Raw genomic sequence first — 26,406 nt, 5'->3', positions numbered from 1 at the left:
TTTTGTGAGTGCGTGTTTGATTGTGTGTGTCAGCATGTGTGCAAACGTGCTGCTTTCCCCTTGACTGCGCGCTCTGACAGCTCCGTGAGTATGTATAGCCTCTATTGTTAACACGTGTGGCCTCAGCCTCCACAGTTCAGTCTATTTTCGGGAAATGACCTCACAAACAGAGGCACTGCTGATCGGTTTAGGGTTGCTTTTTTCTGCTTCTTCCTCTGACAGATTATGTGTCACGGTTAAACATCTAGAGGTCTTCTTAAGGCCTGAGTCACTGCAGTCTGGGTCAGGCCTTTGTGTTAAATGTACACGCGTACACGAGGCTTGCAACACACCACCTACAGATCTTGTGAAATACATTTCCAACAACAACCGTCCAAGATGATTTAGTATCCTCGCCTTCACTGATGAATCACACGCAAGCTTCCTCATCTATTGATGCCTGACTCAGGGGTCTTATTTTCAGGGAGGTCCACACACACACACACACACACACACACACACACACACACACACACACACACCTTCTCTTGGAGATTGCTACAGTCAAGCTTTTGTATGCTACTCTGCAGCTACCAATATGTGTGCAAAACAGCATTCCTTGCATGTTAGCGCCAATGAGTCAGTCATCACTAAAAGGCAAACAGCATGTACAGTAAAGAGGTATGATAATGACTGAGAAGGCGATGACTGTGAAACAGAGGTATACATCGCTCTGAGCACCTTTCTTCAGAAGGTATGAGGTTGTGTAAGAGATGTTATAGCTATAATTACCGAGTTGTCTGGAAAGCAGAAGCAGAACGGCCTCATCTTTGCTCACATCAGTGACAGAAGCCGTCTGAAAGCTTTTCAGATATGATGTGTAATTTAGAGAAGCCGCTTTGAATCTTGGGGATGACTGGCACAGGCTGGACAAAAGACTATGGCGTGCGCATAGACACGCTCCAATCAGGAAGTAAAGGCTGACAAAAATCTCTGAAGTCAGTAAAAAATGTTTTTCAAAGAAACTGTAAAAGCCACGTTTGGCTCACATTCAAAGATGCCCCAAGCTATTTTTCAAAATGCAACATGAATTGCTTTGTTTTAGTGGTGATTAACTTTGTGTTTTATTGCTTTCTAAATTCTTAATTTTTCTTATGACTATAAATGTTAATTTGCCAAGTGAGGTAATCCTACAGCATATTATGTAATAAAGAAAACCATCCCAGTGGGCTTTCTGCTGAGGCTTACCCGGATCATTTTTTTAATTAAATTATTTAAATTAGACAGTAATCACTTTTCTCTACAGTCTAATGTAATAATAATAATAATAATAATAATTTGTTTTAGTAAACCAGTTAATATTTATATTGAGAGAGGATTAGCTTATTTGTCTTATGAAACAGTTATTAAATTATGCTGAAGTTTCCCTTTGGACTGATTATTTGATTAAGTTAACTGTTGCAGCTCAGCAGCTAACCAGTGATGAGTCTAGAGCCCTTTTGGCCATCTAGGCAAAAGTTTACAGTGGCCCCTCGGACCAGCATTCACCACATTTATTTAGTAAGTAACCTGATGCAAACATTACCAAAAACAAGAAGAGTCTTATGAAAAAACATGTAAAAAGTACACTGTAAATGGCAGAGACCATTTATTCTTTATTTTGGTAATAATAATAATAACTTTATTCGTATGGCACTATTAAAAATCATATAGTTACAGTGTTTCACAGTTTGAATAAGACCACAGATTTAACATGTTCCAGCTTGCAGACACACATACAGCCTCACATTCATTCCAACACTCCTCCGTACACGCGAGCGTCTCTCCTCCACAGTAAAGGCTAAACTAGCAGCATTTAGTTATCTAACCTTAAATTTAATCATTATTGTCTCCTTCGCTCGCCTCTGTCTTGCTTTTCTCTCCTCTTCCTCTGTTGACCCTCTTTCTTTCTCACTCCCAGATGGATCACTCCTCTTCATTTTCACTGAATAGCTTTTGTTTTTGTCATTGGGTTTGTGTAAACAGAATCGCACATGCCACTTGCAGCTGGAATGACCTCCTTAGGGAGGTCAGGGCTCTCCTATTGTCACAGAAAACTTTACACATGCCACTGCTGTACTTTTAACTCAAATTTTAAATCATGCTTTTTATTTGTTCTTGTTTCTAATGTCTCTGTAAAGCACTTTGAATCACCTTGTTGTTGAATTGTGCTATACAAATAAACTTGCCTTGCCTTGCCTTTTAATTATATCAGTCCCAAACCCTTCAAAAATGGCCTGGAGCCCTAAGTAGTTACCTGCTTCATCTGGCAGCAAGCAGCGCCTCTGTAGCTAACAGGCATCATCATCATCATCATCATCATCATTATTATATTATATATTATATTAGTAGTTGTTATTTTACTAATAGAAGGTTCTTTGATTTATCTTTTCTTACTTACTTAATAAATGGGAAACGATTGTATGTTTTATGAATATTTTTAAGTAATAAAGCAATGTTTTCATTTGTTTTTCTAAATATTCAATAATAAATGTATGCAAAGCAAAGCATAGCCTTTGTGTGTTCAGTGTTTTCTTTCATTTTCTGGGGAAGCCTCACCCACCCTGTCCAACACCATGTGGTGTCACAGTTATTGATTCAGCTTTTAGCTTATTGATCAGCCCAAAAGTGGTCAGCTGGGTCTTTCTGGGCCACAGCAACACTTCAGTAAAACCTTATTCAGTCTTCTTCTGCAGAAGCATTTATGTCATTTATGTACTTTCATAAACTTAAGGAAAGCGGACTTTCAGCACACTGGTTACCAAATATAGAAGAGGGTTAAACATTTGACAGCTGATATTCTCTGTCATTCGCTCACTGCAGCTGTGTAATGTGTCCTGTTTGTGTTCACTGCTCAGGAAACCACACAATATTAAGATTTAAGAAAATAAAGTCAAACTTTGTGTAGACATGAACTTCATTTGTTTAATAAATCAAATTCCTTCACTGAAATGATTTTGTTTGGAAAGGGGGAGATGTTACACAACAAGAGGCTGATGATACAAACAGATTCATCATCTTACAAAAAAACATCCGCAATATTTCTCACATTCCGACAATGCGTACCAAAACCGCATCTCCAGAGACTCCTCTGTAACTTTCTAGAAGATGGGAGGTTTCTCTCTGGCTCCTCCATAATTTCGTGGCTGATAGGTGGAGCTACTCAACCTGCGGCCGCTAGGGGGCGTGCAATGGCGTCCACCTCAAGTGGATTTGGCCCTGTGTGGGGATTGGGGAAAAGTCGCAGATAAAGAAGGGGGAAGTCATGGCTACTGATAGCGACAGTGGGAAGAAAATATGAGAGAAGCAGTGACGTGAACAGAGAGCCAGTTCACTATACAGGCTCCAGTCTGATAAGAAGAGGAAAAGCACGCAGAGATAGTCAACCTGTGGAAGTCACAGGGAAAGGCGTGCGTGAATGTGAGCTGCTGAGGGAGAGGCAGTGAAGCAGGGGACAAGCCAGAGGCTGGAGGGGGGAGTGGTTACGCTTGCTTGTTGCCTGTATATAGAGAAGACCGAGACTGACAGAGCAGATCCTGTGAGAGAGTTTGGAACAGAGAAAAGGAGCCTGACCTTTTACCTAAACTCTCTCTACCTGTGAGGGACTTCCTGAGCAGCACACCAGCAGTAAATAAGCTGTTTCTTACTGGATTACAAAACCAGGATTTCTCTCTAAACTCAAGGTAACAGCAGTTTCTGTTTCTCTGCACTTTTCAGCAGCAGCTCTCAGGCAGGTGCAGCCTGAGCGTCATAGTCTGGCTTACACTATTATCAAGTTACTTTAAACAGAAGAAGAGGAAACTTTTAAGCTCTCTTTCAGAGGATTGTCATCACCTTCCATGTTTTTAGTCTTTCTCTGTATAATTATTTAGATGTATTGTAGAGCATTGGTTAGTCAAGCCTTTGCTGTTACGACATATGTATCTTAAGGGTGTGTTGGGCACATTAGAGCTACATTAATATCAACGGAAGGCTGTTTTGTCTTTTTTTTTTTAATGGAGGGTTGTTGGGTTCAGGTGGAGTGGCCGCTCCAGACACCAGTAATCTCTTCACTCACCTGCTGAGGTGCAGTCCTCACTGGACACCTGTAAGGTGTTATACATGATCCAACCCACTCCCCCTTAAAAATCGAGCTTAATGTTTTTTAGTTTGAGAGAATAGTCAGGACTGTGTAACACAGGAAAAATGGTGCTGAGAGGGCTTTTATAGAGACGCACTGAAGAATGAATTATCTGCTGGGTGTTGCAACAATGTGTCAAAGTTCAGTCTTGGGAAGGAAAGTGATCAAGTCACGTGTGTAAGCAGCTAAAAGTTTGGTTCACCTTAATTACAGTTCAAGATTTGGCCCTTGTTTTTATGTTTTTGTTGTTGTTGTGGGGTTTTTTTGTGTGGGTTTTTTCTTAAAAAATATTTCTAGCCTTGGATGTTCTTTTGCTTCGCTACTGAAAAGGTTGTATGAGTTACTTTAACCACAAATCACTGGATGATAGGTTTTAATTTCTTGTTCATTAGCAGTGAAGCATAAAAATGAAAAGTACGTTGATGCATTAATGTATTTGTGGTTTATAATGTTCCCATTTAAAAAAAAAAAAAAAAAAAGTGCTGCCGTGCAATGAAATACTGCTCAGATTTATGAACTCACTGTTCATAACTGTGGTCCTGAAGCTGCTGACACTGACTCCGCATGTCTCATCTGCCACTGTGTTATGTGTCCATGCGCTATAGTGTGTGTGTTAGAAAGTGAGCGGGTAACCCTTACTGAGGGTTCATCTGTCCTGTAGCTGAAGTGGAGGATCAGTAGCTTGGCTACAGCTGTCTGGAGCCCTGATGGACCATATGCCATCTGTGACATTACTGAAAGCTTTAAGATCTTTTTCTCAGGATCGTATGATTGAAATATTGGGTGTTAACAGGATATTTTACACAGTAATATGGACTAAATCTATAAATACTGTCTCATTTAAGTAAGCAATTGAGCAAAATACTTTCTTATCGCTTAACAATCTAATCTAATATGTGAAAAGAAGCTACAGATGATAAAGAAGAGCCTCTGAAGACAACTGCATTATGATCTCTGCAGAAGTGGGTTTTTTTAGCTTTAGATTGACCTAAAGACATCACCAGCATGATGAGCACACTGGCTGGTGTTTTATTGCACTGCTGCTCAAAGTCTGACACAACAAAACACTTGTGTAAAGGACAAGACCTGCCCATCCTGTGTGTGTGTGTGTGTGTGTGTGTGTGTGTGTGTGTGTGTGTGTGTGTGTGTGTGTGTGTGTGTGTGTGTGTGTGTGTGTGTGTGTGTGTGTGCACCAAGTAAAGGCACAGTCATGCAGAAAACAGCAGAGCAAAGGCCTTTTCCAGAGCTGTGCTTTATGTGCACAGGGTCCATTGTGCCGAGAGATCTGATTGGATAATTAATGATGCTGTTTATGTAAGCAGCGGGGGCGAGCCCTCCTCTTGGTCCGACCCTGCAGAGACTCCCCTATCCAGTGACCTGAGACCAACACAAACAAAAAAACAATGCGTGGGATTGTTTGACCTTTAATAATCCCGAGACCTTGAGCAGGGACAAACAAACTAAACGTGGGCATTGAGGATATTACATGTGCATATAGACATGTCAGAGAACCTGCCCATCATGCACCGTTCAACATATTTGATAACATAACTTTTGCCACTGAGACGATGTTCTCCATCACGCTGTGTGTATTTTCATATTTAGCTGCTGTTAGTCTTGGCGGTTTAAAAGGAAAGTTGAGGAAATAAATAGACAATCTCCAAGGATCACATGGGTTTCTATTTAAACCATGTGCTGCCAAGTCTGTTTAAACTTATCTGGTGTGTGTGTGTGTGTGTGTGTGTGTGTGTGTGTGTGTGTGTGTGTGTGTGTGTGTGTGTGTGTGTGTGTGTGTGTGTGTGTGTGTGTGTGTGTGTGTGTGTGTGTGTGTGTGTGTGTGTGTGTGTGTGTGTGTGTGTCTCATTGTTTATATGAACTGCTCAGAAGTTGGCAGCAGTAATGCCCAATTCCTCTGCTACACTCTGCTGCTCTTCCCCCTGCAGAGTGGAGCATTTTAAGTGTGTCTTCTTGAGCATCATACAGAGGTATGCCTTGGATAACACTGGCTTTATCCACAACTCTTAAATGTTTAATTTCTGTCGCCTCCCTGTCGCAGGTTTATCATGAAGCTCATCCTGTTGACTGTGACCGTGCTACTCCTGGTGGTGGGAGAAGGCACTGCAGACAGAATCCTTTCCAGAAGGACCAAGAGGGAGCTTGCCAGTCCACTTCATGTTGGCGGCATCAGAGACCCATTCGGCTCCTACTGCCAGAGACGAGGAGGCTGCTGTCCTGGCAGGGACGACCTGTGCACCGTGCCGTACCTGGACACGATCTGCTACTGTGACCTGTTCTGCAACCGCACGGTGTCCGACTGCTGCCCCGACTTCTGGGGTCACTGTCTTGGCGTGCAGCCGCCTTTCATTGGTATGTGAAGGTACAAATGTGTTTTGGGGGGCATCAGAAAGTGTTGCAGCCATGTGTGTGAGCGTGTGGGCATGTCTTTGTTAGTTAAACTCTGTCAGAGAGCTGCAGGAAACCCCACTGACAAGCTCCACGCTGGGCCACGATGGAAAGCAGCGTGACGCCCCTAATATGCTGAAAATGGATTAGAATTGCATACCTGCTTTTAAAAGCTTCAGCTTGTTACTGCATTTATATGAAGTGATCATACCAATGTTTCTTACTTGGACAGAAACCTTTGATCTTTCTAATGTCTCTTTGATTTCTTCTGTGTGATTAATCACAGAGTTACAGGGTAAACGACAGTATTAATATAATGGATTTAATAATAATAATAATAATAATAATAATAGAAAGTCAAACTATATTTCAGCATACATAATGATTATCTGTATGTTCCCTGTCCCTTAAATCATCTACATATAGCATCTGATTGTATTGCAGATTAAACTCCTGTTCGTTCACCTGTGTTACTGGTTGGTTGACTACATTTGGACTCCCTCACAGTTCTAGCACCATCCTCTCTGCCGAAGTGTGAAATGTGCCAGCAAAGGCAAAGGGCTACCTGAGAGCAGCGTAGGGAACAGTAGGCTTCTTATTAACCGAGACGGTGGGAGGAGGGGTGTGTAGAGGGATGAATGGAGGTCAGGAGAAAGAATGTGGGGTATGCGGCCAGACAATGGGTACAGGACTACAAAGTTAGAGAGGTCGATGCAGGTATGTGGGCCGTGCTCGATAAGGTTTGGCACTCAGGAGGTCTGACGTACAAGCATGTGCACGCAAGCATGTTTGATCACACAGTCAGCGGAGGGAAGCCACTGAAAGACAGCTTGTTATGATAGGTCTTTCCTCTTAACTGCTACTGTTTTTTCACTCGGTCTGCGCTGAAGGAATGCTATACAAAAAATGTCACGGTAACCATTGCATATGTTCAGTCTGCACACATTCCTTCTGTATTAATGTGTAACTTGCCACTTGCCGAAGCTCTGCAGTAATTTGAATTACGATAGACCGGGCGAGACAGCTGTGAGAGCATCAGTCATAGATCACACTGTCAGCACGGGGCCTCACACCAGAGGCCGGGAAAACCTGCTCACACTGTAAATTCTCAGCCAGATTATGCCTTAAATTCCACATGGAGTCCCCTCTGACAGCATCTTCCACTTTACGTAAGCTTGTCACCAAAACACCAACGTTTTAACAGTCGAGTAAGATGGGCCACTTTTGGGGTCGTGACAGCGCAGGGTGTGCAACTCACAAATTTTGTAAAATTTTTGATGTTTAATTATAGATGGAAGTGGGGGCTTTCCATGCTATCTCAGTAGAGTTGGTGCAGTGGGGCGTAAGCTGGTTAAAGCATGACGAGAGCCCGGGAAGCCTGGGAAGGCAGGAAAGAAGCTAACGCCACATTCCTACACAGGATTACTGGCTTAGAGCTCCTTAGACCTCACATATTCTGTGTGTTAATACTAAGACTAGTTGCTGTTAACTTTTACTGTGGTTGCAAGTGAAGGAATGTGGTTACTGTGTTATTAATATCAAGTGTGTATGTGTGCTTTTAAGCCTCCGTGTACAGCATGTGTCTCATTTGTGTCTCAGTGATTGAGACTGTGCGTAGCTTTTGTTGAGATTAGCGATAGGATCTTTATTGTTTAGCCACATCAAACCTGCGTATATTAAATTGCCACTCTTTGTCTTTTCTCAGGCACCTGTGAAAGAAATGGAAACACGTTCTTGACGGGGCAAACATACAAAGAAAATTGCAATTTATGGTATGTACACCCCGCCTTTTCCATGCATTCTTTCTGCCTTTTAAATCAAGGGTTTTCCCTTTAATTTCCCCCTGAAGTATCTTTAAGTTCGAACATTTTCAGGTTCCCAGTTTGTTTTTTTTACCTGTGTAAACACTAAGCATTATATAAATATGCATGTAATATTTTTTTATAATTTGGAGGGGAATTTTTTTTTATGGATTTGGCTTTACAAAAGCTGAAAAATCTGTTTTTACCATCAAGTTTCTCTGACTCCCTCTCTGACGTACAGCGCTTGGTATTCCTAAAAGCTGTGGGGATTTGCACAGTTTAAAATGAAGCTGTAGGTTGCAAAATGTGCCTTTGCACAGCATGTGTTTCTAACTATGCTGGTGGCTTTGTGGAGTAATGTTCATTATTCATTTTTATATCCTTGTTTTGAGTGAAAATCTTTCGCTGATCACATGATCCTTACTCACATATGAGCTTTAGTCACCTGCACCTGAAACTCTGTCTGCCTCCTTCTGCCCAGCTCTGCGTGCATAATTTTGTTGAGTTTTTTAAATGCCTGTAAGAAATGTGCAGGTATAGATAAGATAAGATGACAGATAAGCCGTGTTAGTTTGTCCAAATAGGAGAAATGACTTTAGGCCTGAAAAATAAAATATCTCAGCTCATTATGATATTTTGTTTAGAGATCATTTCCACTTTAGGATTCCTTGTAATAACTTCTGGTGATTCTCCATCACACCTCCATCATAAACTGTATATAAAAGATGGCTGTAGCCTCTGGGGCTGAAATGTGAATCTGTGTTTTAATGCTGCATTCTGTCTAATGGCCAGCAGGGGGTGACTGCTCTGGCTGCAAATCCGGTTGTTCAGTGATGACGCGACGAATCCTACTTCCGGGTCTAAAGTAGTCTGCGTTTAATATGGCTTTTGTGTTGTTAACATGTTTAATGTTATGTATTTTCTTCTATTTGATCTCAAAAAGCTCCTAAAACAGTCAGTGATCCCTGTTGACCTCCCTCGGCTTTTATTACCACTAATCATTTATTTAAGCTCAGTTTTTAAAACCTTAGGATGTAACTACAGCCCAGCCCATGCAACAGTATATGAATGACTAACCTCGTATTGTGGATGGATTATCTCAGTTGTTCTCCTGGCTGAAGTTTGGTCCTTTTACAGCATCCTGCCATGTGATTACATTTGTTTCTGACCACCGAGAACACTCACGTTAACTTTTATCCAGTGGAAAAAAGTTAGCTTGTTTATATTATGCTAACATAGCTGTGTCGCTAGCGGTCACGTAGCACATCATTATATACCAGCTAGCCCAACTTCAGTAACCCTACAAGCGTCACTGCTGTTTAGTTTTCTGTCTTCATTTATGCTGGAAGTGATAACAGAGCTGTACGTTTTAATTTGTTTCCAAAACCCCGCAGTCAGGACATGCTATATTGTATTTAGATAGAAGCTAGCGAGCTAACTCCCTGCTAACTTCTAACTCCGTTAAATGTCATAAATTCCGTTTTCATGGATGCCTGGATGTTAAACTCAATTGTTACACCTGGTAGAGCAGAACGCTGATCATTTTATTAAAGATGAAAGACTTTAGACAGTTTTTCAACTCTCAGTAATGCCATAGTGATCGTTTGATATATGGACCTGCAGCGGAGTTTAGACCCAGACACGGCTAGTGACGTCAGACTGAACAACCGGATAGAAGCCCAGTTGTAGAGATGTCTGTCTTGTTGTTCAACTTCAGATTTTACTCTCAATCCCTCGCTTAAAGTGTTACTTGATACCAAAAGCAGTTTATTTTGTAAATTTTGGTCCCATCTGGTGGAAAATAGTAGAAAAAGCAGGGTATTTTTAGGCTACTTGGTCTATTGACACCTCTCAGTCAAACCAAAGGATTTCATGGTGTTCATCTTTTGTATATAGTCTACAAACCACACCTGCTAAGCACTCTGTTACACACTCAGAAATGTATTTATGCCCCAAAATGCTGACTTTAAATAATTTGATAACATGTAAATTTCCCATGTAATTTTGTACGTGAGCACAAAAGATAATTAACTCGATTGCTGTAGCTGAGTGTATACCAAGCATTTTTTCCCTTAATGATTAATTATTTGAATAAATACACCTTTGATTTTATATATTTGAGTTGCATTTTACTCAAAATCATTGCTTTATGTCATGTTTTTGAGGTGTAGATCCTTGTTCTCAAACTTTCTACTGCCTGTCCTCCAAAGGCTTTTCTGTTATTATAAATTATAGGATAGCCTAGTGGTAAGCTTAGACAGCCCTTATGCGAATTATTTTTCTCCCTAGGGAAGAAGAGAGGTTTGCATTTGCCTTTCTACGTGACTTGATAGACTGAATCTGAACTGAAACAGTTTTCCAGTTGAGTTTGAGTCTACTTCAATAGAGATAGAAAACCACTCTGCTTGAATACATTATAATAAGTCTGTACACTGTAATACAGCTCTCTGTAATTGACTCCTTGAGTAAATCTCCTTGGCAGTCCTGCATTATTTTTCCAATTCAGTGTGTTTCTAATTCACTTTACTACCGTGACATGAAGTCAAGAGCTTCTACAAAGAGCATTGTGGATTAACTCTAAGTGACAGGAAAGTATCTCTGTCTCAGTGATTTTCAGCACCCTGAGGGGAACAGAGCCCGTGTGCGACGGCTGCCATTTTTCTGCATGACATAAGCTGCAGTCAAGGAGCTGTGTAGTAGTTCCCAAGAGTCTGGAGGGAGGTTAAGTGAGTGAAAGCAGGAGCAGCGGAAATTGAATTCCGCATCTGTCCTCCACGCTGGTTTCTCACGTCTGTGTCAATTGTTGCTCTTTAAAGTAAGTGTGTGTGTGTGTGTGTGTGTGTGTGTGTGTGTGTGTGTGTGTGTGTGTGTGTGTGTGTGTGTGTGTGTCACTCAGTCTTATCACGGGAGCAATTAAGAAAGGAATACAGTTGATGGAAGTTGATAAAAGGCGGGGGTCCTATTTTTATCTTGAGGAAAGACTTGTGGAGGTTGTTTAAAAATAGCCTCTGGTGTTCCAGTTCCTAAAAACCAACAATAATGTGCTAACTCCCCCGTTCGCTCTGAAAACAAGAGAGTCTCGGTATCACGTGCTCTCACATGTGCTTATCAAACCAATACACACAGGAGTTTGAAAATTTGCGCCACAACTTAGGCTCGGACGGATACACGCGGACATGCTTCTCCTACTCCCACTCCCTCCACTTATTAATTTCCCAAATGCGTGTCCTCCCAGCTCTTTCAGAAATCGGCTCTCGCCCTTTTCCCCCTCCCGAGGCTCTCATTAGCAGCACCCCTGCACTCTCTTATCTGTACCGCCTATGTTTCTTTACTGATTTGAACAGGAAAGGGAAACTGTTCTAATGACTAACTGGTTTAACAGCTGCACTTAATGCACTTTGACATCAGCACCACAATCAGTATAAACGTCATCTGTCTGTGCAGCACAAAATTAATCATCCGCAGATTGGTTTTTAGAACAGACTAAGTGTCGTGTATTCAGCCTACGCTTATATTTACTGTTGTGAGTGTTAACGTGTAATACAGTATGTGTCAGCTTTTTGTCTTGTTAATGGGATTTCTAGCTAATTTGGTTATTTACAGATCTGCTGCCATCCCGATAACATGTTATCTGTCCCGAAAGATCTGAACCTCGGCGACTTCTCCTTTCAAAGATGGTCTCTGGGGTAGCAGTCTGAAGGAACAGTTGATCTCTAATTTGATTTGGCAGCTGCTTTCGTCTGTTGGCTCGTTATGTCAGATGGGACAACAGCCAATGCCAGCATAGACTTTCTAAGTTTATTTATTTGCTCAGATATTGTAGATGCGCCGTATCTTCAGACACACACACACACAAACATGGCTCTGCTCCGACTGATCTGGAAGCATCAATGGCCAGATATGGTGAGATACTACACCTTGTGTTGTCTAGCTGTTATCCATGCTCTCTCAGGCGAGTAGATCTTAAATTGGGACTGTGACGGGGAATGTTAAATATGTCCTCACATCCCTTATATTTTATATTCAGTCCCACTCTGTCCCTCAATCGCCATAAATCAAGCCTATCCCTGTGTGTTTATCGCAGACCTACTGGCACTGTGCTGCTGCATGCCTGTATTCCTGCTGGAGGGTGGAAGAGGTGAAAGGTCACAGTTGCTTTGAACCAATCAAAAGCCATCAGATGGTCCCTGTAGGATGCTGAGCAGAAACACACTGGTGTAACCTTTTAATGTAACATGAACGTGGCACATGTGTCCCAGCAGGAAAGTGAGCCATTTGAGAGGGGAATACCGTCCATGGGTTTCTGTGTGACTGAAGAGGTCAAATTCCTCTTCAGTCACACACATCGCATTTGTTTAGTGATGGTCCTGGGTAGTAAAACATTTCATGCACAATTCATGCTAGCTACATAATTATCTGAGAAACACCCCTGTTATTGTTTGGCTCACATCCTCAACACTGCTGCTGATCATGTGACTGTTAAAAACAAAAATATAGTCACTTTATACACAAACTCATTCTTCTTTCTGTTTCAATTTGACTTTAAGATCACATTGTTTCACTTCTGTTGGCTTTACTTACATCCCTCTGTCTTGTTTCACTGTGTCTTATCACCTAATTACCTGTCTGTCTCATACGCTTCCGCTGTTCCCTGCCAGACTAGCAGTTGAACTTTAGCTGCTTTAGCTTTATGTTCCTGGTTTTGTTTTAATGTATATGTCACCTAGGTTTAAATTAAGTATCTAGATTTTACCGTCTACTCATGTGTGGATCCGTCTGTTTAAAATTGCACAGGCAGTTTATAGTTTTAGCACATTTGATGTATTTTTAAAACTGAGTTTGTCACAAGAACAAAAAAACGAGTAAGCTCAATGTGTTGTATGCTACACAGAGCTATTTATAGCATGTATAAAACAAGGTTTGCACAAAACAGGCAATGGTTCTAAGACATATAAAGTGTGTTTAATATTAATAAGTAGCAATAATACATTTATCATTGAAAATCTGCAATACATTTGAGAATGCGTTTCTTTTTTGTGCTTTTCTATGTTTCATAGGGAAATGTGAAGTTGTTTTCTCCGTTTCATTTATGCAGGATTTGTGCGGGGGTTTTCTGTTTAAAATAATAATCTGAAACATGTCATGTGCATGAAAATATATTAGAAATAACTAAAACACCCACTGGTGCATACTGGATGTACAAGTAAAAAGATAATGCAGAGTGGATCTGTTTAGTGTTATCTCAGCTTTGAGGCAAGTGATTGAAGCGATAACCCAGTGAGAAATACTGCTGACTGAGGTATGATTGGGGTGGAGGGGAGCACACATACAGGAGGGCTACCTGTGCATTGCAAATTGTCAACTATAATACGCGTGATAGCGATGGGGACTGCTTGTGTATATATATGTGTGTTTGTTTTTTTTTGTTTTTTTTAAAGCCTTTCCATTCTGATGTTGTATTACCACACACACAAACACACAAAGGCACTCTTCTCGGCAGTGAGTCATCAGAAAGTAAATCCTCTGTTTCTGAGCATCTCCAAAGTAAACATCTGTGTGTCATCGTTAATATCCTGCTCACTTATTTTCCGTTTTGCCGAATAAAAACGGATCTGCATTCTGCAGCCTTAAAAGGCTGAATAATCTAAGCTTTTTATTTTTAACCATCCCACTCCATAATTTCTCCAGCCTTTTCCGGCTGCTAACATTCTTCTTTCAATTTATGTCTTATTTGGGAAATCCACTCAGCCTCTGCTCACTTGCCTTTGTTTAATAGACTTTAGTGACTGTAGCATAAAAATACACATTTTTTCAGGCACTTGTAGTTTCTTTGAATGTCCCCTACTAACTTTTTTCTCTCTCTCCTGTAGCACATGTGGGACTTCTGGACGTTGGGAGTGTGAGCAGAACGCCTGTCTCATTGAGCCGGACATTATCCAAGCTGTCAACAGAGGAAACTATGGGTAAGAAACAAATAAATATAGACACGTACTTACAATACTCTGTTTGTAGTTAAAAACACATATGATTTCTGCCTCTTTCATATTGTTTTTAGGTGGAGGGCAGCTAACCACAGTGAGTTGTATGGCATGACTTTAAACGAAGGCATCCGCTACCGACTGGGCACACAAAGACCATCAAGAACAGTCATGAACATGAATGAGATTCAGGTACAGGACTCTTCGTTCATTGAATCATCAAATCATCGTTAGAAAATAAATATATGGGTGAACTTTCTAAAGGCTTAGATACAAAACTTCACTGATTGGACTCCTTATTTAAATCTCTCACCTGTAGTCTGGCTCTTGTCCTGCCTCTCTCTGCCCTTTCTTCTTTTTCCTCTCTCCTCCAATTAGTTGCAGCAGATTTCCTGGTTCTGCCAGAGGTTTCTTCCTGTTAAAAGGGAGTTTTTCCTTCCCACTTTCACCAGATGCTTGCTCATAGAAGGTTGTGTGATTGCTAGGATTTCTTTCTAATATTGTAGGATCTTTACTTTGCAATATAAAACACATTGAGCTGTTGGCTGAGTTTTACATAAAATTAAATTAAATTCACTTAGGTGCCCTTGATATATCCATACAGGAAGTGTAAGAATATAACTGTACTGGTCGCCACTAGGTGTAACTTCTTAAACTCTGTTTCCACTTAAAAACGACAAAAGGCATAACATACGGATAACATATCATTCATCTCCTGTTTCCACTAATACTACAACTATGGAGAGAAAACCAAAATGATGTCTTTAGATATTTTCAGAATTGTACGATGGAGTGATTTGATAACCAAGTGGTTGGCGTGCATACTCAGGTTCCCTGAGCAGTGACTCGTTGGATTACCGGTTGGCTGGACCATCATGTCTTTCTTCACTCATGAATAGCAGGAAAAAAGTAACATAGAGATTTACATTCATGGGAAATAATATTCAACAGAAATCATTGGTATTGTATACATCTGCTTTTGCTTATTTTTGTATTTAAATACAGACATTTGAAATATTACATAGAAATAGTTTTTAAAATCAGAGTATATGAAATTTGATCAACGCTGAATTTAAAGAACTATTGTTTCTATTCTGTAGTCACGATAGGAACATATGCTGAATTAGTCACAAACTGTTTCCCACTTGTGTGAGTGTATGACATAAAGAGGAGAGATGTGGGTGGAAGCAGGAAGTTTTACAGACAGGTGAGAATAAAAAGAAAAAGTTACTCATATCTTTACTTTTCAACTTTTCTTTTTTTACAAGCTCTTGCACGCTTGAAACCTATTACAAACAAGTGAGCACTGATCAAAACCTGCTTCACTTAATTATGGTGGCCTGCTGGTATGTAACGGCCTCTCTGTTTGGAGACCTCAGCCTGCTCTGTCTTTGTTTACATTTTTACCCCAGAAAGATTACATAAGACGCAACCAAAACATCACATAGAGAAGACGGAAAGGATGGTGGCGGCTTTGAGAATAAAGACAAGACTTCCTCTTGGGTCTGCGCATCCCCACTTTGCCCTGCGTGCATTCATTCCACCTCGAAATTTTGTAACACCCCCTACTCCTTCCGCCGTCAGCGTGTCCCTGCCTGTGCCACAAATCAGATCACAGCCCATTCACAAAACTCTCAGTCTCTCCCCTTTCCTGTTGTTTCTGCAGACTCGTGTCAAATGCACTTAATGCAACATTTTAGATGCCTTTTGGATCAGGTGCTTTTTTTGCACTTTGACCTGCCAGAGCTCCAAATCTCTGAGCAGCAGCACATTCCTTAGTGATGTATCAGGTGGCCGTCTGTGCTCTGAATGCTTCACTATTAAGCAGTGGAATGCACCGCGGGCAGCCAGAGTCTTTGTCAGAGAGAGAGAGATGAAGCTATCTGTAGTGTATGTTCATCACATAATACCAGGAGATATGAATAGAGTATCCGACAATAGCTGGCGATTAAATGATGGAGCACGTCTGAGTGAAAGCGCTCTATCAGGGAGACAGTTACACTCTATAACAGAAGTTTACCATCATGATGAAACCCTAATATAACCAAAGAGACTTGTTGTTTCACAAAGAGGAGTGGCTTCAGAGGGTCCTGTCTATTCTGCAACGTTAGAAATGGATTCTGGTTCAAATGGTTGTAAAGAAATCCTCTTTTTTTTTTTTTTTCTTTTTTTTAAATGTGGCCTTTGATTAGTAGACTTATGTAATCTGCCCATGATCCAAGCTTGTATTACGAAGCTGCCCACAAGTATTTTAATTGCACCCTTCAGTTTGTGTTCTGCTGTGGCCAAACAGTTGCACTACACTACCTGACACCACATTCAAGCAACCCGTGCTGCTGCACGTAAATGTTAGCCTGTTTTTAAATACCGTTTCCTTTCTTTTCCCTATAAATTCATGTCACACATCTTGGACTGTCAGTTGGTAATAATGACTGTTTTTACTGAGAACTATAAATGTTTTCTTCGTGGGTTGCTGCAAAAGATGGAGTTGAAGCAAGAACGAACAAACTTCTTTCCCTCTTGCAGATGAACATGGATCCTCAGACCGACAATCTGCCGCCCTACTTCAATTCAGCAGAGAAGTGGCCGGGGAAGATTCATGAACCGCTGGATCAGGGCAACTGCGCTGCTTCCTGGGCCTTCTCAACAGCAGGTGCTGTGTTAGGGAAAATGACATCTGTAGGGCTAATGGGGGAACTGTAGGGAAATATCCTTAAAATGTGTCACATGCAAACGTGCATGAACTCTAGGAAATAGAAGTTCTTTAGTTCTCAAGTTTCTTCTTGAAGTGAAGCTTCCACCATGAAATTTTAGTTACGTGTTTATGCGTTTGCTTTGTTGCCACCAGCTGTGGCATCAGACAGAATCTCCATCCAGTCTATGGGCCACATGACTCCTCGGCTGTCTCCCCAAAATCTTATTTCCTGTGACACACGCAACCAGGGAGGCTGTGCCGGAGGACGCATAGATGGAGCCTGGTGGTATCTTCGGCGTAGGGGGTAAGCCCCCCTTCATCTCAGACAAAGTTATTACTGCTCGTGAATGAATGATGGGTGACTTACATCTTCCCATCCCTCCCGACAGAGTTGTGACAGAAGACTGTTACCCATATCAACCTCCGCAGCAAACGCCGGCAGAGGTGGGTCGCTGCATGATGCAGAGCCGCTCGGTTGGACGGGGGAAGAGGCAAGCCACGCAGCGATGTCCCAACACGCAAAACTACCACAACGACATCTACCAGTCCACGCCGCCCTACAGGCTCTCATCCAATGCAAGTGAAAGAAAGCTGCACAAGTGTACACAAAAACGTCCACTCTCGCTCACAAAACTACACTGATCAGCCATGGTGTGCCTGGCTCACCTGGGAATGAGTCTGAGATTGTAGAAGGGCAGTGGGATGTGCTTTTTTTTTTTTGTTTTGTTTTTTACCCACTTGTTTTCCATATCTCAGGAGGTAGGATTCAGGACTGAGGAGTTAGCTTTGTGTATAAAACTAAATTATAAACTATTCTAGTACGATGACTTAGAAAGGCTGTCTTTGAGAAACACCGCAGTGAGTGAATTACACCAATTTAAAGACAACACTCATTGTCTGCTATCATTTCAGGACCAGCGGGTTAATCCGAAATGAGATTTCCTCCTCATATTAGTGTTTCTACTTTCTGCTCAGAGACAGAAGTGAGTTACATAAGCCCTCATCCTTCAATCGAACAATAAAAACCGTAAAATATCTCTATTTTGGTTGCTAATATGGGTGGATGAATCTAAATGACTTCATGGAGACATTATCTCCGCCCTCTCTGCAATCCATGCACTAGTATCATGTAACATTTGCACAAACTGCCTCCCGAAGCGGTGTCTCCACGCTGCTGCATGGATCTTCTGCAAATCAGACAACCGCTGAGCAGCAGCCAACATGTGGTTTCACCAGAAGCTATCCGTCAGGGCTAAGTGACGGCTAATGCTTCTCAAAATCATTACAGCCTGTTGTTCCTGTCTCTTGATAGCCTGTGAAGTCAATAAGCCAGGCATTAAGACCAAGGGGCCCTGCTGAACTCAATCTTGTTATCTGGCTTTTAACTTCCAGGGGGTTGTTTTCATCCTCTCCGTTTCACTGACATGTAACGATCATTCTGTCTGTCTCACTCTCCTTTGCCTATAAATCGTTCTCTCTATCGTCTCACTTAGGAAAAGGAGATTATGAAGGAGATTATGGATAATGGCCCCGTGCAAGGTAACGCAATGCCTTTCTGTGTGTGTATGTCTTCCTTAAATATGCTTGTATTTTATTGTCAACATTGCTCCCACGTGGGTGTGACTTTTCACGAATTAAAACACACACAGCTTGAAGTATCTGACCTAGACTGATGTCATATTTAACCTTTTCATCTGAATGGGTTTTAACCAGAGTTTTAACTCTGACCCCAGTCACCCTGTCAGAAATGAGCGGCCTCCGCGGCTTGCTAGGGTTGATCTAACTTTGCTATATTAGCGCGGCTAGCTGCCTGGAGCCCATCTGGAATGCCTTCAAGTACACTTGAATAAAAGAGTCACATGTCGAAGGATGTGTGCATGTGTGTATGGGAGCGTGTGCCAACTTATTGTTCAACAGTCCAGGGAGGAAGAGTTTTGAGAAAGTCGTGGAGAGCTGCATGAGTGTGTGTGGTCCTTTGTGTGTGTGTCTGCTGAAGAGATTCTAATAAGAGTGAAAGTTTGCATTATATTCTCAACCAGGGAACACTGCATCTAGTGCTGATACAGCTTTAAAAACTTCTTCTATCCATAAACAGCTGCTGGAAAAACAAAGTCACACATAGCTTAGATGTGCAGCTTACACTGACACACGCACACAAACCTGCTCTGATGTTTGGGTGTGTGACTCAGGGGGGAAATCAGAATTTGTTTGGTGAAATTGCTTAATAGTTTTGGGAAATGGCTAATCAAAGTGTGTGTGTGCGTGCGCGTGTACTCATGCAGGTTATTTCCACCTTCTAATTTTCCGTGCTTGTTTGTTCTTGCAGCTATTATGGAGGTCCACGAGGACTTCTTTGTCTATAAGACTGGGATCTACAAACACACAGATGCCAGTTTCACTAAACCACCGCAATACCGTAAACATGGCACACACTCAGTCAGGATCACCGGGTAAGTTACCAGAATACCGAGACAATCCAAAACAGTTCATATTTTTGCCCCCATTTAGTGAACCAACATGCTTTGTCACAACGTGGCTCGGAGACATGCATATACAGACCTGATTGGGCTTAAAATAAACTCACCAGGTTTTAATTTTCTTTAACCCGAGTGTGTCTGGTTTAACTGTTGCTACATGCTTAGCAGTGGCCCTATCTCTTCAGAAGTTGTTTAATAAGGATGAATCAGGGTTTTAATTGAGTCCTTGTTGGTACTGGGTTTGATTCAAAGCTCCACTTGCACGTGTGTTTGCACACAGCCAGCTGTCTGCTTGTGAATAAGCGTTCCCTCCCTTCCAGACTATTGCTCTCGGAGACACACCTTGGCTCCACTCCTTCATCTGCCCCAGACAGTCCCCCCTGCCCCCCCATCTAGTCACTTTAACAACCGCAAATATGCAGGCAGGTAGACGGCTGACGCACCTGGATTGCCTGCCCACACCCACTGCCGTGCGTTTCTCTGGCTCTGTGATGTCTCCATCATCACTCTTCATCTGGCCGTCAGACTGTCCCACTTCCTTTCTTTTACTCCTCTTAACATTTAAGCCAAAATATTCCTCTTATCATTTTAGACTCCAGACAGACTGATACTGTTTTATGGTTTGTTTGTTTTTTTTGTTTTTTTTAAAATATTCTGACCTTTAAGATGAATAAACCGCTCTTTGCTTTTAAATATTTTACAGGCTGTAGTTCATCCAGCTCCCTTTGACATATGTCACTGATATATTTGGCTCAGTTTACATTTTTAAACTGTGACAGTGGTTCTGAGTAATTGGTATTTGGTAACATTTGACTGTCAGAGATGGGTAGTAATTGGAACGTTGTCTGATCGATCCCCGGCTCCTCCAGTTTTTATGTGAGATAATAAAACCCCAATTACCGGCTAATTCATCCAATGACGTGTGGGTTTGTGTCATACTGTAGGTAAACATTTACCTGAGTGTCAAAAAACAGCAAACATGCAAGTCCTGCATTATGACAGAAGCAACTTCTCTGCTTTTATCTGATAAGGATAAAACACAAATCTCTTTATTCGAAGCTTTCACTGTCTGTAGTTTTTCTTTCATGCATAAGCACATGTAGGATAAAAAGCAAACAAACAAACAAAAAAACCCCAAACACTTCTCATCCTCCAACCTGTACTTGGCTTATTTAAATCCTATACAGTTTTCTCAGTTTTCTTCAAGTGCATTCGTGTTTGCTTATCACGCTCGTGTTAGAACCACACCCTCTGGAGTGTAATTACTTCTCTGCAGCTTCATTGTCAGTAAACTGTGGAGGTATGCACAGTGTGAGATGATGGTGAGGATGAAGATGCAGCCTCCTTCTACAACTACTGTGATTTCTGACTGCTTTGGATGTGGTTTGGCTGGATGGAGGCTTTAGCTGCGGTGCAGGTTTAGAGATGGATGGAGGCTGTGAAAGGCACTGTTTTGAGCTCCAAACCTGCCAGCCACAGGCTTCAGTATGTTTACATAGGCTAAATCCCATAGCTGTGTATTCATTTAAGCCCAGGGCCTGGGAAAGTTTGTGGAGATAGCATTGAGGTCCACTGTGGCGGAAAGAGCATTGTCTGGGGTGCTGATCCTGACTGCACTGGACAGAGAGAGGGGGATCAGTGCCCGAGAGGAGAGGTCAGAGCTGGGATGAGGGGCGCTGGGCAAGGGCGGGGGTACATGGGCACAGGGGCATGTCCATCATTGTCCCCAAGTGAGCAAGTGAGTTGATTGGAAGACCGATAAGAGATCAGCAGTGGTCCGATTCTGTCTGCCTGTCTCTATACCAATAAATATGCACACAAGTAAACACGGGGTCACACACTTGTATACAGGTGTGAACAATGCTCACAAACACCAGCCAGGGTCTACTTTAGACGCTGGCTGGGATGTTGTATTTACACAGCTGCTTTTAATGTGTCTGCTCCTGGTCAATGTGACGTTATAATCCACTTGGGAGAGTAGTGGCCTAATAAAGTCACTCGCTGAATGAAGCCTGGCACAGTTTGCCAGTGTTTTGGTGGCAGGCTACTGAGTTGGCAGGGCCTGAGGCCGTCCAGTGTATTTCCCAGCATTCCTTTACTTTATAAAAGATAACAACCGATTGCGGACCGGGAGTCTCTTTGGAAATGAAAGGCCGGGTGTGGAAAAACAGGATGGGAATTGGCTTTAGGTCTGTTTTGATCATGACGAGCAGAAACTGCAGGGGTTGGCAGCAGCTATGCTAAGACCAAAGTGTATGGCATGGTGGGAATTTATGGACCTTTGCCAGGGTTTCCTGAGAACAAAGCCACAGCCAGCAGAGAAGGTAAAGATAAAGTTCAGTGTCCCTGTGGGCTGCTCGTTTTTTGCAGTGTTGGTGCTCTGACGAAGCTGAGGTGCTGTTCCTCTTCCCTGTGACCTACGCCCGATGAAGAGGGGAACTCCGTGTTTCTTTGTATTGGAATGCAAAAGTGCAACAAAATGATGTCCAGCTATAAATACTCAGGATGTTGTTAACAAGGGGAAAGTTGTTTTTTTTTTTTTTTTTTTTTAAACATTTGAACCCTGCATATCTGCTTTTCACTGAGCACATCTGAGGCAAAGTAATGCATTACATGTCTTAAATTATTTTTACAGCTCTAATAAGACGTAGCTATACTTTAATTTTTATGCGCTTTAATTCACTATCATCTCTGATCTGTGCACTAGGTGGGGAGAAGAGAGAAATGTTGATGGAACATCAAGAAAATATTGGGTAAGTTTTCACTTTACACCTTCTTTACCAGTAGTTCAAGGTGGCCTATTATGCTTATTTCCAGTTCCTTATTTTTGTTTTTTAGACTTAAAATAGGGCAGCACGGTGGCACGGTGGTTAGCACTGTTGCCGCACAGCAAGAAGGTCCTGAGTTCAATTCCAACATCAGGCCGGGGTCTTTCTGTGTGGAGTTTGCATGTTCTCCCCGTGCTTGCGTGGGTTCCCTCCGGGTACTCCGGCTTCCTCCCACTGTCCAAAGACATGCAGCTTGTGGGGATAGGTTAATTGGATAATCCAAATTGTCACTAGGTGTGAATGTGCGAATGAATGTGAGTGCGAATGGTTGTCTGTCCCTGTGTGTTGGCCCTGCGACAGACTGGCGACCTGTCCAGGGTGTACCCCGCCTCTCGCCCTATGACAGCTGGGATAGGCTCCAGCGCCCCCCGCGACCCTGAAAAGGACAAGCGGAAGCGAATGGATGGATGGATGGATGGACTTAAAATAAAAATGACTACTTTTAAATCTACTCTCTATCCTCCCACTCTAAAAGGCCGCTGTTTTCTGATTGGCTGCCCCTCTCGTGGCTTCCACAAATTGAGTTCTTATAGTGTTTGCAAGTCCTCATCCCAGCTTGAAATGATCATATAAGGATGTCTGTTTCAGGCTGATGTCAGCTCGACACAAGAGTAGAAAATGAGTTTCAAACTGAGCAGCAGAAAATAAGGAAAAGTGTAATAGGTCCCTTTTAAAAAGATTGACTGAAAAACCCTGCTGCTGTAGCACAGGCAATATGTTTTAACGATTAAACAGTTAAAGCTTCTTTTCAATATGATTAAATTTTAAAAACAGTATCTTAATTACTATAAGTGATTATTCGATATTAAAATAAAAAGTCTGTTGTAAAAAGCTGTTTTTTTCCCCCCCTGATTGGTGAGGTGTAGGGGAAAGTAAATAAAACCTTGTCATCTTTAAGTCTTATTGTATTTTACAGTTAGTGTGATCTTATTTCCCCCAGATTGCTGCCAACTCCTGGGGAAAGAACTGGGGTGAAAACGGCTACTTCCGGATCGCTCGTGGGGAAAACGAGTGTGAGATTGAAACATTTGTGATCGGCGCGTGGGGCAGAATCTCAATGGAAGACATGCACAACCACCATCACCACCATCACCGCAGGCACATTTAAAGACACTGCAGATCTTAAAACCCTATTAAAACCTGTATTATTGTCCAAACTACAGTTGGTCTTTCTATGCAGCTGCGTCGCAGGCCATCGCATCCCCTCTACTGGCCATAAAGTGAGCCCTAGTCCTCTTTTTTTACACTTTAGTTTATTCTGGGGATCGATACAGAACCTTGTTCTCCACCCTCTGTAGCCTTTTAATAGAACGACTGTGTATCTCAAGATTCATGGCACCAAAAACTAAGACAAACTAAGCTAAAGTTCTTTCACTTTGCCTTGCAATCAGGCAACTCAGGTACCTACTGCTCCAAAGACCACACATCCCAGAATCCCCAGTATAATATCTGGTGATCATGTCATATCATGTCTGGCGACGAAGGATGTGATCTTTTTATTCTTCGGTTTTTTTCTAACTCAAAACCTGTATTAACCAGACAGGCTTGGAAAAGAGGGAATCTGAGAGCTAAAATACCAGATGTCAAGACACACCCTTCTAAACCATGTAACTCAATAATATATCACTGATGACCTTACTGATATTTACCTGTCAGCTAAACAGAGGTGTAGCTTGACCCGTTCTCTTGTTTTCAGAGAGGGCACTTGTAAAGAGTTAGTAGCTGGAGGCTGTAGGGTTTCTCACACATTCCAGTAAAAAGGTAGAATCTGACACTGGAAACACAAGGTGACTTAAAAGTGTAAGATTACAAGGAAAGTCACAGTTCCTCCTAAAACTATGAAATCTTTTAAAGAAATATCAATGAAACGGGCACAATCCTGGCTCTTTAGTACGCTACTAGCAAGTGCTTAATTCATCATTTATATATTTTTACTCCTCCTTATTATGTCATTTATAAATACAGATGTGTTAACACCATGCACAGACACTGGTAATAAGCATAATTATACTAATGGTCATATCATATATATCTATTATATTTACTATATAAATGGTGAATCAAGCACTTTCTAATACCTTCTTAATCCTGAATAGTGTAACATTATTAAAAAGCGTGACCAAAATGGCAAGTTTTTGAGTTTTGAGCTACTAAGTCAAACTTTGTGGATAATTTGTCTTTTGGGGTTTTTTTTTTTTTGTGTGGCAGAGATAAAATTAGGTTAAGTCTCTGTGACAGTTATTAAGATTTAAAAAGCCATGCTGCTTTCCCCAGTCCTAATATTTTACTAAATTAAAAACTGATGTCTGCAGAGTTTAAAGATTGTATTACTTAAAAAAAACAAACAAAAAAAAACAAAACAGACACAAAAATAAAACAGAGTTGATCACTGCAGAAGAAAATAGGAAGTATGTATAATGTTCTTAATGTACTCTGTTCTGTGTACACTGTTACAGTTTGAGCTAAAGATGTCTTTATTCTTTTGCGGCAGTTACATTTACATTTTTTAACTACTTGTTTTACAATGTACTGTATGTAGAAATTCTCTTAACCCCCTCATGACTCTGTTGCTTTTCTTCTTCTGCATTCTTGAAACTGAACACGGTGAGTAGCTTGAGCGATGTGCGATAATGCTGCTAAAGGCCAGTCTGCGCTGCGCTGTTTGTGTTTAGCTTCGTGCATCTGATAGGTAATAAACATATGAAGCCACTTCAGAGTAACACTGTAACACGGATTCAAAGCTGTATGACTTTATGTTCTCATTATTTGTTGTGACTTTTTTTTTTTTTTTTTTTTTTTTTTATTGTTTTCTGCTGGAACTGTAAGATCAAACTGAGCTAGCTCCATTTGAAATATGTTTTTCTTTTCAGTTTCATTGTTATCATAGGCTCACTTGAAAAGCAAAGCACAGCGTGTTATTACCGCATGCCTGAAATTACACCCTGGTTTGCTTCAGTAACAATTTCAAAAGGATTTTTCATTTTTTACATCGTCACGTCTTGTGATCTTTAAGGCCTTTCCGTTGATTCCTTCAGGCGTGAACTGGCGGATGAATATAAAAGCAAAGAGAAATGTCTGGATGCTCAAGCAATGTGCAATGTGGTGGAGAGGGTAGAGATTAGCAGTCAATTGCGTGTTCCTCGTTCATTGTAAAAAAACAACAAAACAATCCCCCCACAAAGAATCGTTGCTTTCCAGAAAGGATCAAGAGACATGAGCTGCACAGGAGGTTGACAGTAAATAAAAATACACCAAAAACAGTATGAAACTGGGCTTCTTGTCCTGGGGTGGAAGTGATTATGTCATTAACACAAAGAAGGATCAATCAAGTCTACATTTTTGCTTGTGGACAAATCCTTTACACGGGAGGAAGGATTGATTTAATAAAAGCCGCTAGCTGCTAAATTGTTATATATAGGTGTGTTGTAGTCCTCGCTACCTGTCAGTAACAGGTCTCAGTGTGAAAAGGTGCATATCAGTGGCTTGATTTTAAAAAAAGAAACAAAAAAGCAGAGAGAGCAGTGGAATTTGACCAAAGCTGGATTTTTTTTTTTCTTTTTCTGTTGACCAGAAACCTGTCGTCATGCTCGTTTTCCTGCATTACTTTCACTTAGTGGTTCTTTGGATTAGTTGTTAGCTTTAACCAAAATGCAATAGATGACACTGAATATATAGAAAACATAAAATATTAAAAACCCTCTTATCACATGAAGATGTTCAAAACGTTAACGTTGTGATTTTGTTGATATATTATCAAGGTTCATGTGGGACCAATTACAGTTGCAGAAGGTTCACTGCAAACTCCAAATGTGTGCCACAGAAACTGATCCTACTTTTAACCAAAATGCTTTCTCCAATTACACGAGCAGCAGACTTTCACTCAGAAAATGTGTATTTAGTGTAAAATGAACCATTTCATATTCACTGCTGTGTAGACTTTTATTTATACAAGTTGTTTAAATTATATAGTTTTTTCTTCTTTATTTGCCTGTGAAATGTTTCATTATTTCTTTGTCTCGTGTTGTGTCTGCTAAGTAAAATGCCACATTAGTGTTCACTTACATAATAAAGTCTTTCTAAAACCA

General features: G+C 41.3%; 1 protein-coding gene across 1 annotated transcript; it reads left to right on the top strand.

Annotated features, from left to right (window-relative positions):
• The first annotated feature begins 3,356 nt into the window (after positions 1 to 3,356).
• On the top strand, positions 3,357 to 26,406 carry tinagl1 (tubulointerstitial nephritis antigen-like 1). The gene is made up of 12 exons (XM_086280143.1): positions 3,357 to 3,701; positions 6,195 to 6,505; positions 8,247 to 8,313; positions 14,214 to 14,306; positions 14,399 to 14,513; positions 16,848 to 16,974; positions 17,170 to 17,320; positions 17,406 to 17,592; positions 18,510 to 18,555; positions 19,343 to 19,466; positions 22,201 to 22,246; positions 23,262 to 26,406. Exons 2-12 carry the CDS (start codon positions 6,202 to 6,204, stop codon positions 23,427 to 23,429), a joined length of 1,428 nt encoding a protein of 475 aa, XP_086136269.1. The 5' UTR covers positions 3,357 to 3,701; positions 6,195 to 6,201; the 3' UTR covers positions 23,430 to 26,406.

Source organism: Aulonocara sp. 'chitande type north' Nkhata Bay, linkage group LG22 (assembly GCF_057382095.1).
Source record: "Aulonocara sp. 'chitande type north' Nkhata Bay isolate Kocher_YH1m ecotype deep benthic linkage group LG22, A_spYH_male_GT1.1, whole genome shotgun sequence".
Classification (NCBI taxonomy): Eukaryota; Metazoa; Chordata; class Actinopteri; order Cichliformes; family Cichlidae; genus Aulonocara; species Aulonocara sp. 'chitande type north' Nkhata Bay.
Note: the sequence above shows the minus strand (reverse complement) of the source record. Positions and strands in the feature narration are given on the sequence as shown.

Coding starts and splice junctions, on each gene's coding strand:
- tinagl1 (XM_086280143.1), top strand. CDS start 6,202: ATGAAGCTCATCCTGTTGACTGTGACCGTGCTACTCCTGGTGGTGGGA. Junction 14,514..16,847: donor TGAACATGAATGAGATTCAG/GTACAGGACTCT, acceptor TCCCTCTTGCAG/ATGAACATGGATCCTCAGAC. Junction 19,467..22,200: donor CACTCAGTCAGGATCACCGG/GTAAGTTACCAG, acceptor TCTGTGCACTAG/GTGGGGAGAAGAGAGAAATG.